The 19,947-nt window shown below is 50.4% G+C and overlaps 8 protein-coding genes and 2 non-coding genes across 10 annotated transcripts; 5 read left to right on the forward strand and 5 right to left on the reverse strand.

Annotated features, from left to right (window-relative positions):
• Nucleotides 1–551: 551 nt before the first annotated feature.
• Nucleotides 552–2,217, reverse strand: POX_h09571 (uncharacterized protein; the record flags this gene model as incomplete). Its single annotated transcript, XM_050118323.1, has 3 exons — nucleotides 552–1,784; nucleotides 1,837–2,127; nucleotides 2,185–2,217. 3 exons carry the CDS (start codon nucleotides 2,215–2,217, stop codon nucleotides 552–554), a joined length of 1,557 nt encoding a protein of 518 aa, XP_049965110.1.
• A 290-nt stretch (nucleotides 2,218–2,507) lies between these two features.
• POX_h09572 (uncharacterized protein) lies at nucleotides 2,508–3,733 on the forward strand (the record flags this gene model as incomplete). Its single annotated transcript, XM_050118324.1, has 4 exons — nucleotides 2,508–2,852; nucleotides 2,946–3,043; nucleotides 3,109–3,464; nucleotides 3,552–3,733. 4 exons carry the CDS (start codon nucleotides 2,508–2,510, stop codon nucleotides 3,731–3,733), a joined length of 981 nt encoding a protein of 326 aa, XP_049965111.1.
• Nucleotides 3,734–4,373: 640 nt separating this feature from the next.
• On the forward strand, nucleotides 4,374–6,236 carry POX_h09573 (uncharacterized protein; the record flags this gene model as incomplete). The annotated part of the gene is made up of 3 exons (XM_050118325.1): nucleotides 4,374–5,140; nucleotides 5,216–6,064; nucleotides 6,146–6,236. The coding sequence occupies 3 exons, from the start codon at nucleotides 4,374–4,376 to the stop codon at nucleotides 6,234–6,236; spliced, it is 1,707 nt and encodes a 568-aa protein (XP_049965112.1).
• Nucleotides 6,237–6,277: 41 nt separating this feature from the next.
• POX_h09574 (ATP-dependent RNA helicase dbp3) lies at nucleotides 6,278–7,914 on the reverse strand (the record flags this gene model as incomplete). The annotated part of the gene is made up of 2 exons (XM_050118326.1): nucleotides 6,278–6,431; nucleotides 6,518–7,914. The coding sequence occupies 2 exons, from the start codon at nucleotides 7,912–7,914 to the stop codon at nucleotides 6,278–6,280; spliced, it is 1,551 nt and encodes a 516-aa protein (XP_049965113.1).
• A 494-nt stretch (nucleotides 7,915–8,408) lies between these two features.
• Nucleotides 8,409–10,556, reverse strand: POX_h09575 (Replication factor A protein 1; the record flags this gene model as incomplete). The annotated part of the gene is made up of 6 exons (XM_050118327.1): nucleotides 8,409–8,502; nucleotides 8,559–9,457; nucleotides 9,532–10,072; nucleotides 10,137–10,227; nucleotides 10,300–10,451; nucleotides 10,513–10,556. 6 exons carry the CDS (start codon nucleotides 10,554–10,556, stop codon nucleotides 8,409–8,411), a joined length of 1,821 nt encoding a protein of 606 aa, XP_049965114.1.
• Nucleotides 10,557–11,131: 575 nt separating this feature from the next.
• Nucleotides 11,132–13,806, forward strand: POX_h09576 (Ubiquitin carboxyl-terminal hydrolase 14; the record flags this gene model as incomplete). Its single annotated transcript, XM_050118328.1, has 5 exons — nucleotides 11,132–11,159; nucleotides 11,222–11,289; nucleotides 11,355–11,847; nucleotides 11,906–13,592; nucleotides 13,662–13,806. The coding sequence occupies 5 exons, from the start codon at nucleotides 11,132–11,134 to the stop codon at nucleotides 13,804–13,806; spliced, it is 2,421 nt and encodes an 806-aa protein (XP_049965115.1).
• Nucleotides 13,807–15,049: 1,243 nt separating this feature from the next.
• POX_h09577 (uncharacterized protein) lies at nucleotides 15,050–15,718 on the reverse strand (the record flags this gene model as incomplete). The annotated part of the gene is made up of 3 exons (XM_050118329.1): nucleotides 15,050–15,249; nucleotides 15,298–15,504; nucleotides 15,619–15,718. The coding sequence occupies 3 exons, from the start codon at nucleotides 15,716–15,718 to the stop codon at nucleotides 15,050–15,052; spliced, it is 507 nt and encodes a 168-aa protein (XP_049965116.1).
• A 1,108-nt stretch (nucleotides 15,719–16,826) lies between these two features.
• On the forward strand, nucleotides 16,827–16,942 carry POX_rRNA036. Its single transcript, XR_007588127.1, has one exon. It is a non-coding gene; the product is annotated as a 5S ribosomal RNA (ribosomal RNA).
• Nucleotides 16,943–17,386: 444 nt separating this feature from the next.
• POX_rRNA037 lies at nucleotides 17,387–17,502 on the forward strand. Its single transcript, XR_007588128.1, has one exon. It is a non-coding gene; the product is annotated as a 5S ribosomal RNA (ribosomal RNA).
• Nucleotides 17,503–18,046: 544 nt separating this feature from the next.
• POX_h09578 (uncharacterized protein) lies at nucleotides 18,047–19,706 on the reverse strand (the record flags this gene model as incomplete). Its single annotated transcript, XM_050118330.1, has 2 exons — nucleotides 18,047–19,510; nucleotides 19,578–19,706. The coding sequence occupies 2 exons, from the start codon at nucleotides 19,704–19,706 to the stop codon at nucleotides 18,047–18,049; spliced, it is 1,593 nt and encodes a 530-aa protein (XP_049965117.1).
• Nucleotides 19,707–19,947: the final 241 nt, after the last annotated feature.

Raw genomic sequence — 19,947 nt, forward strand, 5'->3', positions numbered from 1 at the left:
TGTTTAATGAATAATATTCTCATGGAATCGGTCCTCGGATGAAGCCGAACGGAACTATTCTGCCGGCACAAATGAGAGCGCATGACTTGAACGGAAAGGCGGTAAATCTATTCACCCGAATTGGGTAATTAGCTATTTATGACGCTCTTATCACCAAAGTGTCTCGCGATTCTAAGTGAGAGTAAGGACGCTTAAACCCCTCTGCGATATCGGCTCGATCCTACTTTGCATTCTGTTGAAAGACATAGTAACAATAACGAACACTTGTGGTAATTGTATAGATCGACGGCTTCAATGATACTCCGGAACAGAATCCCGAGAATATACACTTCCCGCAGTCCTGGGTTGCAACATACCAGATGGACTTGGTTCAGTAATGGACGTCAAGACATTTACGGGCTATCGGGCGTCGTCCACTTCTGGTTGTAGCTTCGACTGTCAAGTAAAGGCGTAAAATTTATGGGATACTAAGAGATTTATTGCAGCAGTAGGTGACGATAAAACACAACTAGGTATCTTCTTGTCATCGAACTGGTCTAAGTTAAAGCCATTTATCGATGACGGTCTCTTTTCAGAGGAGAAAAGGCTCTCGAGGCACCAAACCCTCCACCGCGAGACAATCCGCCTGTAAGAGGCGCTGCAAGGATGGATTGCCGGCCACCGCCTAAAAGAGGCTTCCTCGGTTTACTCAGACCCAGCATGTCTTCGTCCTCTTCCTCATCCTCGAAGAGACTGCGGTCTCGCTGCGCAAGCTTTCTCCTTTTGGCTTTTGCCTGGCGCTGCTCGACGGAGCCCTCATTCAGTGAGTCTTCTAAATTTTCAGCTAAGCTCTTGCTTGCGGGACCAACAGGCTCTGGATTCGGATCTCGGTCAACTTTTGATCCAGCAGTCTTCCCCACACGGCCTTTGGCCTTCGCTACCGTGGCCTTCGCCTTCGAAGCCGGCTGGATTGCCTCAGGCTGTGCATCTGCTATAGATTCCATGTCCTTTGATTTACGCGCCACGGTTGGCTTGCGCTTGGGCTCCGCGGCCTCGTTGAGTGCTTGTTGAACTTCCTCTTCGTCAATATCCGAGCTGAGAGGGGCGTCACTCGGCGCGGGCCCAGTGCGGTTGAGGAACGGAGTGATGGAGAAGGATGATTTGTCGCCCGGTAGTGCTGATGGTTTCTTTGACTTCTCCTTCACCCGCACAGCTCCTGGTGTGGCGATGACCATACCGGCATCGGGGGTTTCTGCACTCGGTCCTGGGCGCTGAAGAGGAACTTTCTGTGGCCCTGGTTCAGCAAGTTCGGGCCCACTGGTGCGGACGATGCTGCGTCGCTGCTGCAAGTCATTTCGAGCCTCTTGGAGCTTGTCTTTAGCCGATCGAAGTTGCTTTTTGAGCGTCTCGATTTTGTTCTCCAGTACCGAGCGCTCTTTTTCCCAGCCCGTATTCTGCTGTTGGTCTTCTCGTTCGCGCTGTTGATGTGCTCGTTGTTCCCGAGAGAGCTCATTCTGAAGCTGATCCACCATAGACAGTAACTTGGTCATCTGGGATGCCTGTTCGGCGCTCTTTGCCCGTGTGCGTTCATGCGAGTGCTGTTCATTCTCAAGTTGGAGCTCTAGTGCATTGAGCTGTCGCTCCATCGCCTGTTTCTCGGCCACCACCGCTTGATGTGCGGTGGCCTGAGCCTCCTGTCGCTCGAGCCTGGATTTGACGCTGGCCAACTCTCTCGAGAGTTGCACTTTTTCGGCGAGTAGCCCGTGATTGCTGGTCGAGCTGGCATTCGATGCCGAAAGTTCTTCCTAGTCTGAATCAGGACCAGCGCTTATTGGGATTCACAGAAGGAGTACCCACCCTCAATTTTTGATTTTCGCTTTTTCCAATGTTGACTTCTTGGCTCAAGCTATCCATTACGATGATTGCATCTTCCAAGTGCTGGCGCGTCTCTGACTCGGCCCAGGTCAGTACCTGGATCTGGTCATGCGCCTGGTCCAGCGCCGCCTGGAGAGCATCGCGATCAATTTGAAGCAGCAGGTATTCCATCCGCCTGACGCGGTCACGTTCGGCATCTAGAAGACGTGCCGAGTCCGCAAGCGTCTTTTCATATTCTTTCTCGAGGCGTATCGTCTTGATAGTCATTTCATTCTAGCTTAAATCAGCGACCGTCACCAAGCATAAATCACTGCCGCAGTATAAACGTACATCGGCCGAAGACGATTCACCAAGACCCTCCATTTTTCTAGGATTGTTTTCCCCTCCCTTTTCTCCCTTTCAAGGAAATCTCTCTGAGCTCAATAACCCGAGGTCTTATCTCTCTCTCTCGAATAGTGGAATGTTGAGACCATCGGCAGTCCGGCGCTCGCTTTCCACCCGCGGCCGACGCGTCGCCCGTCCGGGGGCAAGGTCTTACGTAATCCGGCGGGATCATGGGGACACCTTTCAAGTCCGCCGAGCGGAACGGCGATGAGCTACGTCGACTCTCTCCGAGCTCTTCAACTTCAGATTCCGTCCATTGTCATGCCAAAATGAGGTTCTGGTCCACGCTGATTCTTTCATTATCCGCCGTCTCCGGCGTGATTGCCGCAAAACCTGTCACGGACACATTCCAGAAATACCAATCGCTCTCTCGTTCAGGGCCTGTTTCGCTGAACGATGCCGGCTTTGAGGAGCTCACCAAAGCCCCCCGCGATTACTATGCGGCGGTCATCTTGACGGCCATGGATGTGCGCTTTGGCTGTGAAATGTGTCGTCAATTTGACCCTGAATGGAGCCTTATCGGAAAGAGCTGGAACAAAGGCGAAAAGCCCGAGGATTTAAAGGTCATCTTTGGAACCCTCGACTTTGACGAGGGCAAGGCAGTCTTCCAGAAGGTAAGCGGCTCAATTGCGGGACCGTGTCTGTAAGAAAGAGAGACAGAGAGAGAACCGCAATGGCTAATTGAGTTGAATGTGTTCCCGCGATAGCTCATGCTCCAAACTGCTCCCGTCATGCTTCTTTTCCCTCCCACCACTGGGCCTTACGCCAAGGTGAACGCGGAACCCGTGCGATATGACTTCACTGGGTGAGTTTTGGCTCGTTCATTTGTTAGCAGTTCTTCATTTGCTCACAAATTGTTCGCCGTTGCAGTCCCATGAGCGCCGACCAGATTTACACTTGGCTCAAGCGTCACCTGCCTGAAGGACCCATGCCTCCATTGATCCGACCCGTGAACTATATGCGCATCGTCTCGGCAGTGACGATCTTGATGGGCGCTGTCACACTCTTCACAGTACTCTCACCTTGGATCCTGCCGATCATTCAGAATCGCAATCTTTGGGCTGCCATCAGCTTGATCGCAATCTTGTTGTTCACTAGTGGCCAAATGTTCAACCATATTCGCAAGGTCCCATATGTCACGGGAGATGGAAAGGGTGGGGTGAGCTACTTTGCTGGTGGATTCCAAAATCAATTCGGTCTGGAGACTCAAATTGTGGCTGCGATCTGTAAGTCAAGAATACCCCCGGACATTTCGTCTTTGGCGATGGTCACCGCGTTGCGTATCATCCGGGCTCTAACACCTTCTTCTATAGATGCTGTTCTTTCCTTCGCCACTATTGCCCTGGCTCTGAAGGTGCCGCGCATGGAAGATGTCAACGGCCAACAACTGGCTGTCATGATCTGGGCGGCTGTCCTCTTTGCAACCTACAGCTTCCTGATCAGTGTCTTCAAGATCAAGAACGGTGGCTACCCGTTCTGGCTTCCGCCCTTTTAAAAGAATCCCCTGATTGGGGATGGAGAGTTGCCCCAGTTTCACTGTAGTCGGGTGACTTGGGCTCAAGCTATGATGACTGCTACCTTTGCGTCAATCAGCACAGTGGTACAGAGGCATTCGATCTCTTGGAATCGGCTATGGATAGAATAGAAGCTTGTCCTGGTGCTACACTTGCATGCGTTGAGAATTGTATCTTGTCGCCGGCGACAGAAAATGTATCACATACTGCATATCTTAGATCAACAAGCACAATTGAAAAGGCTCGTTCTTTGAACTTGTCGAGTCCTCGAATTCGGTAGTCAGGAGCCCGGATTTCCGTCGTCTCCGGAACAAAAGCGAAATCTATATCGTGTCTTCATCTCGACTTTGTCCATGTCAAGCGTGACTGGTCGAGTCATACGAATTAGCCTCAAACTGCATATCCACGTGAATAAAGACCACCGGATCTGACCGCCCGCCGATAGCCACATGTTCCCTCCTTTTTCAATTCAACATTTCTCACAATATTTCAAAATTCGTGTCAAAAAAAAAGGGGGGTGTAAAGCAAGCGGAAGCACTGTACGGCAAGATAAATTTCAAAGACGTCTGCCTCTGTCCAGCGACTCGAGCAAGCCGGGTCTGGCTGCGTTGACGTGCACAGATGTCTCAACCATCCCAAGCCCATCAAACGGGCAACATGCTGGCGTCGTCAGCCACGGGGACAACCTTTTTAATTTTGATTCAATTGTCGTCGAGGGTGTTCACTTTTGCCTCGAATCAGTTGGTTCTGCGCGCCATGTCACCGATCATTCTTGGAATTGCAGCTCAATTGGAGCTGTTCCAGGTGACCATCTTGTATTTCTCCCGAGAAAGCATCCGGATGGCAATCCAACGACAGCCCCTTCAGCCAGTGTCAACGTTTAGTTCAGCATCGAGTTCGGAAGCCGATAAGAAGGAAGACCCCGAGACCGCGAAGAATTACTTGGAGATCGCATCGCAATCAGTGGTCAATCTGTCTTATTTGAGTCTGTGTCTCGGACTTCCGTTGACGATCCTGGTCACCTCACTCTACCAGTACTTTGCGCCTGTCCAGGCTGCGATGACTCCGTTTTTCTATTCTAGTGTGGTTCTCACTGGTCTGGCTTCGCTGTTAGAGCTGTCCATTGAGCCATTCTTCGCGGTTATTCAGCAGCGAATGTGGTATGAAAAGAGAGCCGCAGTGGAAATGCCAGCGGCGTTTCTGCGCAGTCTGGTGACATGTTTGAGTTTTGGTTTTGCCTCTCGCCGAAATCAAGCTGTAGGTGCTTTGCCATTTGCTTTGGGTCATTTGAGCTATTCGCTTGCCCTGGTCTGCGGTTACTGCTGGACTATGCTGGGAGGTGCTGGGGACAGGAACTTCACATATTTGCTGGCCAGAATCAAATCCAGGTAAGACCTCTGTTGATTTTCTGTTTTGAAGTGCCCCCATTTCCGTGGAGAATCAGACTAAAAATTGGTCCCCAGTAGTTCGTCTGACTATTTCGCTGGACGTTTCCCCCGACCTCTCATGTCCATCGCTGCAAGTGTCTTCCTTCAATCCGTCGTCAAGCATCTCCTCACGCAAGGCGATGCCATGATGCTTGCTGCGCTGTCGACCTTGGAAGATCAGGGAATCTATTCTCTGGCGGCAAATTACGGAGGTCTCATTGCCAGAATCATCTTCCAACCTCTAGAAGAAAGCAGCCGCAACCTCTTCTCTAGCCTTCTTAGCCCCGATGGGAAAGGCAAACGGAACCCGGCCCAGGTTCACGCCGCAAAGAAGCACCTGATCGGCCTGCTTCGCGCCTATCAATTACTTTCCATCGTCATTTTCCCGCTGGGTCCCCTGATGATCCCGTATGTACTCCGCATATTGGGCGGGTCTCAGTGGGCGTCGACAAAAGTGGGCGATCTGCTTTCGCTCTACTGCTATTATATTCCCTTTCTGGCTTTCAATGGCATTACGGAGGCGTTTGTGTCGTCTGCGGCGGATTCGAGCCAGATTCGTAACCAGACCGTTTGGATGGGAGCATTCTCCACCTGCTATGCTTTGGCGGCGTACCTGTTTCTGGAGGTGGGTTCCATGGGGGCCTACGGGCTGGTTCTGGCGAATATTGTCAATATGGCGGTTCGCACTGTGTGGAGCTACAACTTCATCCGGAGGTACTTTGCCCGACAAGGAGATGGAATCAGTGCAACGGAACTCTCTATGCGGCCTTTGACCTGTGCCGTGGGAGTTGTGGCCACTGCGTTCGTGGTCCGGCAAGGGTTCGAGGATTCAGATGGGGGTATCATCCAGGCAATTCTATTCAGTGGTGTCTATGGACTTTTGGTGTAAGTTCCAACTCCAGTCGCCTGGTCCTCAATGGGACAACATGGTTTCGCCGAAACAAAAAAATTCTAACAGATCGACAGGCTCTTTTTGGAGAGGAAATACGTAATGGAACAGGTCGCTGAACTGCGACAGGTTCTCTCCTCACGCTCAAAACGGAGCAAATCAGATTAGGCGGTGGAGTGCATTTCGGGTGTGGAATGTCCATCTTTTCTCTAATCAAAGGTGATTTTGGTGGCCTTCTTGTCAGTGCCAATGTCCTTGTAGAAAGCACCGTAGGCGTCGTGCTGCTTCTTCTTGACAGTAGTACCGAACTTGAGCAGAGCCTCGGGCACTTCTTGCTTGGCGGCCTTCAGAACGTTGATCAGACTGTTTTACGTCAGTGGGAAAAGGTCTTTGAAATCCTAGAGACAGTAGCAGCATTGCAGGAATGCCCATCAAAAAAAATCACTTACCCGCCAGAAAGCGCCTTGTCTTGTTCGGTGAACAATGTAATCGCGTGACCCTCTTTTCCAGCTCGGCCAGTTCGGCCAATACGGTGAACGTAGTCCTCCACCGTCAGAGGGAAAGTGACGTTGATCACCAACATCACCGCAGGGATATCCAGACCCCGAGCAGCCACATCAGTAGCGACCAGGACGGTCGCGGCTCCGCTCTTGAAGGCCTCGAGGTTGCGGAATCGGTCCGACTGATTCAGATCACCGTGAATACCAGCGACTCGGAAGCCCTTCCTCTTGATGAGGCCCTCGATCCGCATGGCCTCCTTCTTGTACAGACAGAAGACCAGGACTTTTTCGGGGTTCTGACCCCTTTGGGATCGGTTGAGCAGCTGGATGAGTCGGTTCTCCTTCTCCCGACCGTCGAGAACTTCGACCTCTTGCTTGATACGAGTGTTGGCACGAGGATCCGCAGAAGGATCACCGCCGATCGTGACCGTCACGGGGGAGTTCATGAAAGTAGCGGCAAGGTCGCGAACCGACTTGGGCCACGTCGCTGTGAACATGACGGTCTGTCTCTTTGAAACGGGCATAGGCTGGATGATGTCCTTGATATCCTGCTCGAATCCCTTGTCCAACATACGATCGGCCTCGTCAAGAACAAGGTACTTGACCTTGCTCAGGCTGACGGACTCGTCGTTCTGGAGATCCTTCAGACGGCCGGGTGTAGCGACCACGATCGCAGCCGTCTTGAGTGCAACTCGCTGCTCGTCCTTGCCCACGCCACCGAAAATGCACGTCACGTCGGCATTGGCGACGTCGGAGAACTTGATCAGCTGGTCGTAGATTTGCATCGCAAGCTCACGGGTTGGAGAGATGATCACAGCGGCCGGGTGATACGGCTTGCGGCTTCGCTTGGAATCCAGCAGCTTCTTCAGACAGGGCAGACCAAAACCAAGGGTCTTACCACTGCCAGTCTCTGCGATACCAATCACATCGCGACCCGAGAAGAGCAGAGGCCAGGTAGCGGCCTGGATGGGCGAGGGAGCAGGGAATGCCTTCAACGGAGCGTACAAATTGTTGTTGCAAGGGGGAAGATAGTCGAAGGAAATAATCGGACGAAGTTGAGGTGGTGCATCTGTGGCGGAATCCGTGATCTTGATGACCTTTTCCTGGAGGAATTGATCAATCTCAGACTGCGGCAGGTTTGTGAGCGCCGAAACTTCCACGTAGCCCGTCTGTTCTTCTGATGGAACGTCGTTCACTGTGTCCACATCGGGTTTGGTCTCCTTTTTCTCCTTCTTCTCTTTCTTGTCCTTCTTCTCCTTCTTCTCCTTCTTGCTTGAGTGCTTCTCGTCAGACTTGGACTTCTTGGTGGGCCGCAGCTCCGTCGGGTCTGCGCTTCTCTTTGCCATAGTGTAGAAAGTCCAACACGAACAATGTAGGCTTTGACTCAAGATTTTCCAGTGCGGAGGTGAGATCGAGGTGCGGCCTAAAAAAATTCAATGGAGAAAAAAAATGTACTGCCACCGTTGACCGCCAGATAGTCTCCACCACCTTATCGGGCTCTCCACAGATTTTCGAACGATAACGTGGTGGTGGAACCCCAGCGAGGGTGGGCCGCCACCATGCATCGAATGCATCGAGGCGTCGTCGATGGATATGGAGAACACGGGTTCATCAAAATCAATGCGTTGGAAACTACCACAGACAAGTCTCGCTTCTCTTGTTAAGAGGGTCTCAATTTTGATATCAAGTCAAGTAATCCCATCGGTCTCATGATAATACTACAATCGAACGTAAAAGTCTCGCCTCCATCGCATACAGCCATCCACGACAATTGAATCAGCCGGGCCACAGAGCCGGGAAATAATCATCCCAGGCAGTGGATAGGCATAAGAGATGGCCCCTAGTTCAAGCTGTAAGAATTAATGATTTCTGCCAAGCGCGCGGCCTCTTCGGAGTAATTGATGGCCTTCGCGGAAGAGACTTGGTATCGGACACTGTTGTTCATGTCAGCAAGATACTCAAACCTGAATGACATATGGAGACGGCTTACCGCTGCTGTTCACCAAAGTTATCAATCTTGGCGCGACACCGGAAACTCCAAGTGCGGCAGTTAGCCTCACGGAACACTGCCTGGAATGCCTCATGATCGTCTTCACACAGTTGCATGAGCTTGTCAGCAGACATGCCCATGATCAGGCGTCCTGTGTCGTCGAAACAACTGAGCCACAGTTGGCCAGTGTGATCGCTCACACTGATCGGCATGATAAAGCGGTACTCGGGGCGTGGGTGAGTCTTGTCACACATTTCACATCGCCACTGGCCAGCATCGAGCTGCGTCACCTTCTTGTTACAACCTTCCGACAAACAAGCAGGATAGCACCACGTTGAATCTTGACGAATGAAGACGACGGTAGCCTTGAGCGAGAAGTAATCAACTTGATCCGACATGCCCAGCTGCTCCTCACGAACCTGCGCAATGGTTTTGAAAGGATCGGCCTTCATATTGGAGTTGGTTGCACCGGACAAGGACGCGTGAGAGGTAAAGGCCTCCGTACGTCCCTGCGCATCATACCAGCCCTTCAGTCGATGAGCTTCTGCGATGTCTGGATCGACCGTCATGGAGCCTGAGCTAAGTAAGCTCAAACTGCGTCCTCCAAAGTCAGACACTTTGACTCCCTTGAAAGCAACTACAGACTCTGGCGGCACATTGAAGTTGACTGCGCCGGCACCCCAGACAGTGAGACGAACGGAGTACCCGGTATTATCAACCAGATTGATCTCTCGCTTGTCGTAAGGCTTTCCGGTTCCCTTGGACACGATTTGAGAAGTCTCTCCCACATCCTTTAAGATGCCAATGACGTCGGTTGTCGTGTCCTTCTCTACTGACTGCAAGTCCCCAATCGTGGTGAAATTGAATCGAATCTGCGGCACATCACTTTGATCCTCGGCCTATGGGAAAGCGTCAGCATAATTTTCTTGGATCCCCTCCCTTTTCCGAATGCAAGGCCAGCAAACGCTCCTACCTTCTCTACCAGCGTGTCCCTCTCAAACGTAAGCTCATAGTCATTGTTGAGATTCGAGTATAGCTTCTTGGCGATCTGTACTCGACACGGGCTGGAGATATAGTACACTCCGCCTTCTTGGAACAAATCGTAAAGCATGTCGCACTGATCGTTGAAACCAGTGGCACGAATCTCGCCGCTGTCATCCAGCAGATTGACACTGAACAATTTTCCTTCTCCATTCTTGTTGTGCCAGGTTTTGATACTCGATTTGCTGGTGCAGCGCGCCTTGATCGTCCATTTGTTTGAATAGGGAGAAATAGCTTCTATAGGGTAAATGGTGGCGTGGGCAGAGGATGAGGGACCACGGGCTGGCTGCGCACGATTCGGCTGTGGTGCCGGTGTGGTTGCAGGCTTTGACCCATAGAATCCGTTGCTGGAGATCGTTGTAGCTTGGGGTTTCTCATCTTCCTCTGCCTTGATCTCTAAAGGCTTGGGCTCTCCGATTTTGTCAGCCTCGCCCAACTCTTTCAAAACCTCAAGATCAAAGATGATTAAAATTCTATTGCCATTCACACCGTAAGCCATTGTGCTCTCTACTTATGCATCACTCCGGCCAAACTTACTTCTTTCCCTTGACTGAATTTGCTTGGAAGGATTTGAGGCGCACAAAACATCCTTTTCGAAGTGATCCGTCTGTCACGAGATGATTCGCTTCTGTGCGGAGCTCCCCAGTTAGCAAGGGTATTCTCATGTATCAGGTCTCAAACTCAAGAAGGTCTGACTTACGTGTAGCCAGCATAGTCTGGACATAGTTGGCAATGTCGCTGAAGACCGCCCGGTAACGCTCCGCGTGGGTTGGCTGCGGCGGCAAGGGCTTGACTTGAACACACTGGACGATGGGCTCGCGGACCTGTGGCTTAGTTTCATCGAATATAGCGCTTGAGAAGGTCAGTTCACGATTCGTAAGCAGGTTGAAGCAGGTTGAATCAGTATACGTACCTGAGAGCCCCCACCGTGATCTGGGACGCCGCATCGGATGCCATCTTGACGTAAGAGCCTGCCAAATCTTTGTGCTATTTTAAAGAGAATCCGAACGGGCTGCGATGACCCAGTTTTAAAAAGTCGGTATTGGCAATTTGAAATCCCAGGAAAATGAAGCACTGGATTGACCGGTCGTGAGTTGGGTGATGCGCGACGCGTGCCGAGCCAGCCAGAAAATAACGCGTTAAGTGGGTAGTCACCTGACGTGTCTGCCTGGCGTTCTCCACGCCCGTCGCCACACGACTTTCCATTGCTCAGCACATTACGAGTGATGGCCTTGGTGCCTGAGGATTGATTGTCCAGAAGGGCAGATGGACCGCGACCGCGCCTCCAGCTCTTCAGCATGGAACCCCACGTCATATTTAATTATGTAATTCAGTGCCCCACGTCCGGCGATCGATGCGACTTGCGTCTCTCGCAACTCACAGCTCTCAAAATCTCGCGTGACATTTTCAGTTGAGAAGAAGCTTCTGAGCGCAAGGAAGTCCTATTACAAGTCGGCTCCCACTTACAGGCTTGCTATTTCCACGTCGAAGAATTCCAGAGACCAAGTTGTCCTGGTCGTCGGTTTTCCAATATGGCCTGTGTTCACGCTGGAGCTCCAGGTTGGTGAGGAGGGGGAAGAGCGCAGGATCGAGGAATGTCGCCCGCTGACTGATGGGATTAGATCTAAGCCCACCAGGTCCTAGTCAGGATGTTTACCGAGAAGATTGCACTCAATGCTTCGACTCTATTGTAGGAGGTCTCTTAAGAATCAAGATGCTTGCGACAAGAAACCTAACGTTGAATCATCTTTAAAGGACGACGAGGCTGGTCTCAATGTATGCCTCCATTGCTTCAACGGAGGCTGTGTCGGAGACAGAAATCATGCTCTCCTTCACTTCCAGCGCTACGGTCATGCACTGGCCCTGAATATTCGACGGACTCCAAAGCAAGTGCAGGTGAGTAACTGCGCCCCTTCCAATCCTCCCGTGAGGGTATCGGAGTGGCAGGTTTTAATTCAAAACTCCTTGATCAAGCGTGATGAACCTCCCCCCAAGATGTCGAAACTTGCAATTGCGGCCGAAACAGATGAAGATCGATACAACGTTGAGACGTCTGTTGTTTGCTACGCCTGCCCTCTCGACAATGTTGACAAGAGCACGGCAAAGCTTTCTACGGTGATTGATGGAGTCATGAACGCTATGTCATTTACCAAGCGAGAGGAAGTCAAGGCTTGGGAGCAAGAATTCGTGCCTTGCGAGCATACATTATGCCTTGTCCAAGCGGATGCTGGCGATTTAGGATCTAAGGGTACTGTCCATATCATCCTATCAAATAGTGCAAAAACTGATCGTTGCAATCTTTCCAGACACCAGCCAGTGCTCGGCATGCGATTTGAGGGAAAACCTGTGGATCTGCCTGGAGTGTGGTAATATTGCTTGTGGGCGGAACCAGCATGGAGGGGCCCGAGGAAACTCACATGCTCTTGCACATGCTGATGCTACTTCGCACGGTGTTGCTGTGAAGCTGGGATCAATCTCTGCGGAAGGGACCGCCGACATTTATTGTTACAAGTGCAACGAGGAACGAACAGACCCGGAGCTTGCCAAGCACCTTGCTCACTGGGGCATCAACCTGGCCGGGCGCGAGAAGACGGAGAAGAGCTTGATGGAGATGCAGGTGGAGCACAACATGCAGTGGGAGTTCTCAATGACATCCGAGGACGGCCGTGAGCTGACGCCTCTTTACGGCCCAGGTCTGACTGGGTTGGCCAACCTGGGAAACAGTTGCTATCTTTCCAGTGTGATGCAGTGTATCTTCTCCACGCCAGCCTTCCAGAGTCGCTATTACGAGCCTGATGCAGAGCCGCCACTTTGTCAGGCACCAGCTCAGGACCTCGAAACTCAGTTGAGAAAACTTGCGGATGGGCTACTCTCTGGTCGATACTCCCGACCGGACCCAAGAGTCGCAATGTCCATGTCAAGCGCGGATAGCACACCCTCTCAAATCCACCAGAGAGGACTGCTGCCGGCCATGTTTAAGCATCTGATTGGACAAGGACACCCTGAATTCAAGACCATGCGGCAGCAGGATGCGTTTGAATTCTTGTTGCATCTCTTCAAGAACGTCAGTCTTTCGAAGCACACCGACGGCCGGGTCAACCCCGTGGAACAGTTCCGATTCGAAGTTGAGCATCGCCTGCAATGTCTTTCCTGCAAAAAGGTTCGGTACAAGGTCGACGTGCAGGATAACATCTCAGTCGCAGTTCCCGCTCGCCGCGTCGCGGGCGAGCAGAACTCATTCGAAGCAGTTCAATTTTCTGAGTGCTTGGACATCTTCACTGCCGAGGAAACAGTCGAATTCACATGTCCGTCGTGTCAGAGCTCGGCTGGTTTCTCGAAACAAACCAAGTTCAAAACTCTGCCTCAGGAGTTCGCCGTGAATGCACGGCGCTTTGAGCTGGTCAACTGGGTTCCAACCAAGCTTGACATTCCTGTTCTTGTCAGCGACGAGCCAATTGACTTTGCTGCGTACTTGGCTGGTTCACATGATGCAAACGAGGAGCTGCTACCCGAACTTGAGGAAAGTGCTTCGTTTACTCCAAATCCAGAGGTCATGGACCAGCTTTTAGCCATGGGATTCCCATCAACTCGGTGCGAGAAGGCTCTGCACGCCACTGGCAACTCTGATCCGGAAGCCGCGATGAATTGGCTCTTCGCCCACATGGAAGATCCCGATATCGATGAGCCATTGGTTCTAGCTCAGACCTCCGGTTCGCAGAACGCTGGTGCACAGGATGAGTCCAAGATTGCTCAGTTGGGCGAAATGGGCATTGAACCTTCTCGCGCTCGGAAGGCTCTTGCTGCAACCGACGGTGACGTCGAGCGAGCCGTGGACTGGGTTTTCACGCATCCCGACGATGGAGATGAGACGATGGAAAGTGAGGGCAATGCCGACGTGCCTCAGCAGGCAGGGCCAATCGGATATGCAACGCTACCTGCTCGCTATCAACTTCGGTCTATTGTTTGTCACAAAGGAACGTCTGTTCATGCAGGGTAGGTTTTCTTTTCTTTTTTCTTTTTCTAGCCTTTCAGTTATCTCATTCGTTTATTGACCTGGTCCAGACACTACGTGGCGTTTATCCGCAAGACACGGCCCGGTGAACAGTCCCTCTCGTGGGTTCTTTACAATGATGAAAAGGTGGTGGAGTGTGACAAGGTTGACGACATGAAACAAACCGCCTATCTTTACTTCTTGACCCGAGTCTAGGCTGGGAAATGGAGCTTTTCACGACGAATATGCAATCTCTGCCTCAACCACAGGTCCTCTACAGGGGCGCTGCATTGATCACCAATTCTATAGATTAGGGTTACAATACCACCTTCATCCAAGGGCTCTGGCTTCTTTTGGTCCGCGCGCAACCAAACACTCTCACTCGGTTTCTCACTTAGATCCCCCTCTGGTTGCAGATCTTGGCTTAGCAACCTCGATTTTATTCTGCTGCAGGTTCACTCTGCATCGAGCGCTGATCGCATGGTCCACATGCGATTTTCACAACCGTCCCATTTGCATCCTGAACTAGCGTAATGAGCCTAAACACCTTGACCCAGTCTGGAGAAAAACATACTCTGGTATAGACTTGCTGGGACTGTTCTCTAAACACGTTGCACCAAGATGACCTGTAGCTAGGTTTTTGACTGTGAGCTACCCTCGCAAGAAGACACACCTTGAAGCCGCAAACCTTTCCCTTCATTCCCTCTCAAGAAATGAAAAGGGCCGGCTGAAACTAGGTACTGCCGAATGAAATACTGGATGGTGCTCATTTCTTTGCAATGGAAGCTCTGCGGGGAGTCGCAGAAGCTCGCCTTCCGCTGTGTTCTGAGTAGTCTTTCAATTCTAACATTGAGTAGCAATAGCCTCAGACTTGGTACGGCGAGACTCGTGTGAAATACGTCTCCGGCCCGCAGTATTACGAAAGCTGTCATCATTACCTATGAAGAATTCGATCTGAATATTCTTTTTATCTCGTGTCTTTGAATTTGAGGGGTACCCCTCTTCACAACTTTGAGTATACCTCCAAGAGATTCATTTGTGGGCCCATCTGTGAGATTGACTTGGCTTTGGTCCGATAAATAAGCCAAAGTTGTTGTCAAATGGCCTTGCTTAAGATCGATGTGGCAGCATTGAGCGGGAACCTGAGCTTCGACATGAAGATCAGACATCATGTCTTGAAGGAACTTTGAATTGTATTCTATAGAATTGCTTGTGAAGGAACAGCATGCGACTTTGGATCCATCTATAGCATCTGCTTCGTCCAAAAATTGACCAGCATCTGTAAAGTTCATCTTGGATCTCTTGTTTGATCTCGTAAGCTCATCTAGGCGTTTTTTTCCCTTTTCTTTTTGTTTGGCAACGAGTAGTGAGCAACCGTTCTACTTTATCCTTTAATCCTTCATCCATCGTATGGGCAGCCTTTCTCTTCACAAACCACAATGATAATGTCTTCCCTCACTTACAAACAAAACTCACGTTTCCAAAAACAAGTACTACTCATCTTTTCGGCTTCCTCGTAATTCCTCTCCCTTAAGAGCTTGACAATACCATCACGTTTGCGCCTCATCCTCTCCGTGGGCAATTCTGTCATGGCCTTTCGAAACAGAATGGCAGCTGCTTCGTTGAAAACCAACAAGGAGAAATGACATCTACTCTGATCTAGAATTAATTAGCAAGAAGCAGATGATCCAGGAAGGTGAGACGTACCAATGCCAAGGAACTCATTCGGGGTCAGACCATATAGAATGTCAAAGGCTTGCCAAGAAATACTGTCTTGCTCGTAGCACTCGGTGATCAACTCAGCATCGGTACATATATCGCTGTCGTAGAGAGGTTGATCTTCTCGGGGCAGTTGATCGTTCTTCCGGCGTGATGCTTCCTTCTTGCCAGAATTTCGCCTCATGAATCGAGAGTCTGTTGGCGGTAGTCCATGTGATGATGGCGTTGACTTTGCATAAATGCAAGCGCACCTAGAGTGTTTCTTGTAAGACTCTGCCTCGTTGTGCGGACTGGCTGGTGGAAACTTACTCTCATGCGCATCAAGCTCTGCCTCCTGCTTTATCACTTTCCGCTCTAACATCTCAAATTTCTCATCCAAGTTCTTCATTCTTTGGTTCATTTCCTCCATTTCCGATGTTATGGCGCTTCGCTTGGTGGAGAAATCCAGACTCCTCGTGGGGGCTTCTATCTCTCGATCCGATCTGCTTCAAGCGGTAGCAGCGCCCAAGCAGATGGTTTTTGTTTTGTTAAGCAGATATGACCAGGTAGATAGAAGAAGAAGAGAGGGAAATGCTTGGAGCAGGATGAAATGAGAGTGATGAGGATTTCCAACTTAATGCTTCCATGACTTCCATTCGCGTGTCATTCGACAGCGGCCGCTGCCAGAAACAAAAGAGCACTTGTAATGATCGGGAGGCCGCTTCCAAAAAAGGTTCACCGACGATCTTTACAAGACATCAAGTCGTCATGACACAACAAGTGTAGATTTCAGTATCGACGTGAGAAAATTGAGCTGTGGCCAAATACTCATTTTTGCTGGGAAATCATCCACTGACTAGGCCCGGGCTCAGGGCGATCTTGACCTTTCTCATCAAGTACACGTTTATATCGTTCCCTCGACATCGACAAATTTGGCCCAAGCTTTTGACAAAAATTACTGATGAGAATGAATAATAATGAAATGGTCAGACTGATCTTTTTATTATTGGAGCACCATATGTGGGAGGCTATGGAGATATTCCCTCACTCAATCAGAACGATCAGCCTAAATTTTTGATAATATACCCGTTTATTGATAGGTCAATGCCTCATCTTGATCGTCATCTTCATAAATATGTTTGAGGTCCATCTCAATATCAATGCTTCGTCCGACTAGCTATGTAAGTTACTATCTCATAAGAAACATATTTCGATTGGGGTAATCCAGGCTAGATTTCAGAGTCCGACATAGGGTTAGACATGTAAGAGACGGGATTCGGCTCAGGCTCTTGTCGCTTCAGAGTAAATGAATGCATGAGACCATTTTTGGATCCTTGCTGAATCAGAACGATCTGACTCCAACGATTTGAGTTGACAATTTGATCGGCGACAGAGATAGAGAGGCTTAGAAAAAGTGACCAAGCTTGTGCGATAACGACGGATAACAATGCGCGGGACGCCAAGTTAATTGTTCGTAGTCGAAATAAAGACATTCAATAAGACATAGGTGAACAGAACTTGAGACATCAAAATAAAAACATACAACAGCCAGGATTCGCATGTGGTCACCCACCATACTACTAACTGGCCGGCGTGTGGCTTGAGTACGGCTGAGCGGACGGGAAGCCCTATTTTCCACACCCTATGGTCGTATGTGTTGACTACCAGCTGGCTCAACCTGATACTCCTCTAAGTAAGTCTAATTAGGTTAGTTAAAAAAGCGGGTAGAAATACTTAGAAAGATATTAAATTCTATTTACATAACCTTGATTTAGTTTATAGTCCTCTCGGAATAGAACTAAGACCTGGCAAAAAATACTTCAAAAACATACAACAGTCAGGATTCGCATGTGGTCACCCACCATACTACTAACTGACCGGCGTGTGGCTTGAGTACGGCTGAGCGGACGGGAAGCCCTATTTTCCACACCCTGTGGTCGTATGTGCTTAGTTGGTAATAGTTGTAGGTTATATTATCTGTACCAGAGTCTAAACAGGTAGCTTACTTTAGTCATTTTTATTGTTCCTTTTATCAAACGTATATAGAGACGCTGTGATAATTTTCTGATATCTGGGATGTAGAAAAAAAGAGCTAAAACATACAACAGCCAGGATTCGCATGTGGTCACCCACCATACTACTAACTGGCCGGCGTGTGGCTTAAGTACGGCTGAGCGGACGGGAAGCCCTGTTCTCCACACCCTATGGTCGTATGTGATGACTAAAAGCGAACCCTAATATATAACCAGCATTTTATGATAGTTATGCACAAGATGGCGTCAGATGACACTTTGTGCAAGGTGAAAGTGGGATGTTGTAACGAGAAGTGGTGGTGAAGTCACAACACTAGCTCAAACGTTTTCCCAGATATGACATGCATTTTTACTCTATAATCACACTTGTTGGCATTGTCGGCCCAGATAAGTGAAGTGAGCTCTTGCCGTTTACCCTTCTCCCATCTTCAACCCACACCAGAGGCAATTTTCTAAAGTGAAGCACAGGAAGAGTTATGTGCAGTGGCATGTATGAAAATTTAAAAGGACAAGATATCGATTAGACGGTCCTCGGAAAAAAAAGAGCAAGTCCCGAGAGTTGAAATGAGAGGAAAGATCAGCAGTGGTGTCAGGGCGGAGCCTCGGTCGGGGAATCGGTATGCTATTCTTCTGTTATAGACGGTCTGGTCTTCCTTGCTATCCGATAGATCAATGGAGGAATTCCAATCTCGCCCGGGTTTTCGGGCTGGGCACTCTCAATTTTTTCACCTAATTACATCAAGTGGCCACGCCATCAGGGAGATGAGCTTTTCATCGCCGGCGCTAAGAATCAGATGGTAGATTCTGTAAATCTCAACATCGCATTGCTTGCCACAATACCAAAGCCCGTCCATAATCGCGATTGCAAGGTACAAGTGTGCCAGAAGCACTAAACTCGCGCCCCGGAAAAAGTCCACGGGTCTATTTGACACCAAGGAGGCAATCAATTCATCGGAAAGGAGCCGGGGCCAGCCCGCAAAGTCCGCCTCTTCGATTTCGGACTGAACCTCCAGGTCGTACGAGGACTGTGTGTGAAGTGACCTCATCTGTAGAACGTACAGTATTCTCATGTATAATGAATCGGTCACAGACAGAGCGTGTTGATGCGCGGAAGTGTCGCAGGCTGCTGCTAGTTCGAGAGACGGAGTTTGGTCATGATGGGGGGTCATACTCGCCGATGAGCCCGCTGGAGCCTCCCCGGATGAGCTTATCAAAGGAGAGGTGTTGACGAGTTCCTCTAAGCCCGCAAGAGCACGATTTGCGCCCAATGCAAACCTTCGTAATCTCTCGGATTTAATGTTTGTTAGCGAAAAGTCATTCGAGCGCAGTTGTGATTCCCACATTTTCCAATCTTCGTTGGCGTTACTGAGTAGAAGCAATGACCTCAGCCGGCCCTTCCGCAAAGTTGGCCAGAATTGCTTCAAAATCGTCATGACGCCGCGCACGAGATACAGCCACTGCATCCGAGGTAACTCCAGATTGGCGCCACGAGGTGACGGAACGGCAGCGGGAGCAATACCATCCTGAGACATGTTGAATGACGGGTCGAGGTCTGGAATTCCACATGATGCAAAAGCAAAGGCCACCACCAGCATCGAACCGGCTAGCAGGGCCTCCGGACTCGACTCCTCGGCAGCGTCCAGTGCTTCTTGAAACCCAGCTATCCCCCGTTGATGGTGTTCCACGATGGTATGCAACCAAGGCGAGCTCAGTGATGCCGGGGTCGATACGGAGTCGCGGGCCCCAGGGTCATGGAGGCTGCCCTCTGTAATCAGGATATCCATGCCGGCCAGGGCCAGGAGAAAGTGCATGAGAAATTCGTTCGTGGCGGCCAATTCGGGAATCTTTCGCTCCCAGATCACGCATTTCGACTTATTTAGTGTCATCTTCCTCGATGTATTCAGAAGATAATGTTGAAGGAGATTCAGATCCCCCATATTGAGGTCTGAGCTCGGCTGGCTGGTGACATTGGGCAGATCTTCAGGAAGCCTCGCTGTCGGATCGCTAGACCCATGGAGAGTCTCGCGCTCATCTTCTCGTGTAGAGACTTGAGCAGCTACTGACGAGAGTCTCTCGCGTGCAGCGGGCGAGCGTCTTCCTCTCACGTCACGTGTGCCGGCCTGGGGAGGGAAGACACACTCGTCGCCGCGGACCCAGCAAGAACCGCATTTGGGTCGCTCCTCATCGCACTGCAAACTGTCAGCCGTCCCAGTTAATCAGTTGGAAGGCAATCTAGGAACCTAAAAGAATTGTTACCTTGACGTGACGATGCTTGCAAGTAAAGCAGCCATTGCGAGACTTGGTGTGACTGATCCGCTGCTTAGGGCGAAAGCGAGCCCTTGCCGCGCGCGACGTCGTCACTTTCTCGGGCGTCAGTTGGGGCATCTCCGACAATGACGCCTACTGCATGAGTCCGGGGGTAAGATGACGAAAGTCTGCCCAGAAAAAAAAATACGAAAGCACCGGTGCAGAGAATGATCAAAATACGAAAGAGAGATTCCCACCCTCGAAGGAAGAATGGGACGGTTGTCCAGGCTGAAGGTTTGGCGTGGGTCGCGTCCCGTCCATGTCTCCCGCAGCGCTTTCTACGACTATCTTCTAGGAACTGGTCGCATTCATGTTCAGC

The sequence above is a fragment of the Penicillium oxalicum genome, chromosome VIII (assembly GCF_001723175.1).
Source record: "Penicillium oxalicum strain HP7-1 chromosome VIII, whole genome shotgun sequence".
NCBI classification, from domain to species: domain Eukaryota; kingdom Fungi; phylum Ascomycota; class Eurotiomycetes; order Eurotiales; family Aspergillaceae; genus Penicillium; species Penicillium oxalicum.